The 3071-nt window shown below is 40.8% G+C and overlaps 1 protein-coding gene across 3 annotated transcripts in view; it reads left to right on the top strand.

Annotated features, from left to right (window-relative positions):
- Positions 1 to 3071, top strand: part of KNG1 (kininogen 1) — a 31684-nt gene that overhangs the window by 15019 nt on the left and 13594 nt on the right. For all 3 annotated transcript variants that reach the window (XM_012641114.1, XM_012641106.1, XM_012641098.1), the window contains exons 6-7: positions 430 to 514; positions 1373 to 1545. In XM_012641114.1, coding sequence (XP_012496568.1) covers positions 430 to 514; positions 1373 to 1545 — 258 coding nt within the window. The remainder of the gene's footprint in view (positions 1 to 429; positions 515 to 1372; positions 1546 to 3071) is intronic.

Genomic DNA, 3071 nt, shown 5'->3' with positions numbered 1-3071 from the left:
CTAATACATAGTTCCTTTTTTATTTATATTTATCTCATATAGCTTTGCTTATCCCTTATTTTTAAGCCTTATTTTTTATTATGATTCTTGAAATTATAATAAACTGATTTTGTTTTAACTTAATCTGAAAGTCTTTGCCTTTTCAAAAGAAAATTTTACCCGTTTGCACCTATATGGTTCTTATTTCTATGCTACATATTCTTGTCATCTTATTTCATGTTTTCTGTGTTCATGTGTTTGTTGTTGTTATGGATACTATTGCCTAACTGTGTCTTATTCTCTTTTTTTGCAGTAAGACTATGTTTTGTTTCATTTTTATTGCATGCCATGTTTTGGAAAGTAGACATCCTATTTTTCAATTTTACTAGTTGCTCAAAGATTCTAAAACATGTTTTTAATGTAGGCACTTATGTGTTTTCTAAAAACCAGGATATCGGTGAATGTACAGATAACGCATACATGGATATTGAGCAAAGAATTGCTTCCTACTCACAGGAGTGTGACATTTATCCAGGTGAGGGATAACACACATTGGCACCCAATAGTGAAACAGTGGTTCCAGACAATTGGCTGGGTCTTTTCGTATAAATTACGCTTTCGTTCCCATGAAATACCAGAAAGTCTGTGTAATCTACGGACCTTGATGAAAACATTGTACCCCTTCCCTGCCCAGCTGATGCTGCTCTGCAAGTGGCCAGAAGGAGTTATGATGACAGAAGGGAAAATTTATGTTCCCTGGGCAAAGTTGGCCTTGGGGTACAATGCCAGCTGGTCTTCCTCGTGTACAAGTTGTCCTTAAGTTGAGTGTTTTAAGTTGGAGAGACCTGTACTTCATTTTTAACCACTCAGAGTAAAACTCTTTCAAGTAAAGTTTTTTTTCTGCATGGTTTAATGGGGGGAAATGAAGATAGTGTGAGTTTATGATCAAGTTATTATACTATTTCTTATAACAAGAGTTGGCTTTTCTCATACTTGGAAAATAGTTGTATACATTCCACAGTGAGAAGCATTACTGAAGCTACCTGTTCACCAGAGCCACAGGACTTAAAATTTTCCCATGTGAGAGTCATTCCTTTAAATTAAGCATTGCTTTTCAAAGTTCCATCAAAAATGCAAAAATGCAGGAAAGGTGTAGCATATTGAGTCACTAACATGTTCTGAGTGAATACGTTTCCCTAAATACACTGGGCTTTGGGGAGGATTAAGAGAGGCAGGAAGTGAAGGTCAGACAGACAACCTTCATTCACTCACTAGTAAGCCTGGGCTACTGCGTGCTCCTCTACAAATGTGGATGCTGGGTCTTGTACAGGAGAGGTGCTAGGCAAGGTTGTTGCTTCAGTGTACATGCTAACTTAAAATCTGGTTCTTTTAGGGGAAGATTTTGTACAGCCACCTACGAAGAAGTGTCTTGGCTGCCCCACAGATATACCTGTTGACAGCCCAGAGCTGAAGGAGGCACTGACGCATTCTATCACAAAGCTTAATGCAGAGAATAATGAAACTTTCTATTTCAAGATTGACACGGTGAAAAGAGCAAAAGTACAGGTCTGTAAAAGATGCTACAAAAATAGTGACACTACAGTCCATGTGCAAATTGCTTACTAATTTTGCCATTGATCTGGATCTGGATTGAGAAACAGTATACTTGGTAACAGGATTTGGCAGATTTGAATTCCAAGTCCCAACCTTGCTCCATGCTTGATGTGTGACCTTGGACAAATCTCTTAGGACATTCTCCCCGTTTTCTATCTGTAAAGGACTGAGGTGAGGATCAAATAAGGTAATGTGTGTAAAATCACTTTCCAAAACTCTAAAATGCTATATAAATACTAGCAACTAGTATATAATTAATGAAATTCAAGGCTAGGAACAGCAAGACTTATTCTTGTAAGGTTTTTGGATGGGCGGCGGCAGAAAAAGAAAGATGAGCAGAGTAAAAAGGGGCAAGCAATGAGGCTTTATTGGGGGAAGGGGAAAAAGAGCACTCCCGGACGAGGTTCACTGGTCCCGAGAGAGGGGGCCAGTGAAGTCGCGCCCGTTCGGAGGGGGCTAGGGCTTTTTATGCTGCCTGAAGTGGAACTGAGGGTCTTGGCGGGTTCCAAGAAATGGAGTCTGTTGCTCAGTCCCAGGAACCGAAACTGCCTGCGTCTGGCTTATTGTCTGTGTCCAGTTATTTTCGGCGGGCACAGTCAGCTTCTTCTTCTTTTGCAGCTTTAGGGAGGGGGGAGGGGTGCCTGCCACCAGCCTTACAATTCTATGCCTTTCCAGACTCATTTTTCACTGTAGTATCACTTAATGTCTTGGGCCCAGCCACATCAGTCAATCCATTGCCCAGACTCCGTACTCTCTTACCTCCATGTCGCTTCTCTCACCATTCCCTCTGCCTGGGACACTCTTTTCTCTCACAAATGTACTCTCTAGGGATTCATCTCTCCTTTCATGTCCTGTCAATAGATAATAAGGAGTGCCCTCGTCTGGGAGTCAGGAGACTCAGTTCAACCACAGTATCCATCACTCCATCCTGGGTGATTCTGGGTGGTCATTCAAACTTTCTGAGCCTCTGTGCCCCCATCTGTAATAGCTGGATTAGAAGAGCCCGAATTTATACCAACTCCAACAGTCTGTGATCGATGTATTCCTGGAAAGATTTCTATCCTAGAGACTCAAAACTGGCTCCCCTAAATACAAGCTAAAGAAAAATAATCAAAATAGAATCAAATTGTTACAGCAAGCCAACATAATCTTCAAAATCTGGTGAGAAAATTCTCACCAAAAAGTTCATACTTTGGGCTCAATAATTGAATTTCTAGGAATGTAAAACAGGTGTCTTTATATAAAATGATACCACTGCAGTTTTATTATTATTTTTTTTTTTTGAGACAGAGTCCCACTCTTTTCCCCGGGCTAGAGTGAGTGCCGTGGCATCAGCCTAGCTCACAGCAACCTCAAACTCCTGGGCTCAAGTGATCCTTCTTCCTCAGCCTCCCGAGTAGCTGGGACTACAGGCATGCGCCACCATGCCCGGCTAATTTTTTCTATATATTTTTAGTTGTCTTATTAATTTCTTTCTA

The sequence above is a fragment of the Propithecus coquereli genome, unplaced genomic scaffold (assembly GCF_000956105.1).
Source record: "Propithecus coquereli isolate 6110/MARCELLA unplaced genomic scaffold, Pcoq_1.0 Scaffold10, whole genome shotgun sequence".
NCBI lineage: Eukaryota > Metazoa > Chordata > Mammalia > Primates > Indriidae > Propithecus > Propithecus coquereli.
Note: the sequence above shows the minus strand (reverse complement) of the source record. Positions and strands in the feature narration are given on the sequence as shown.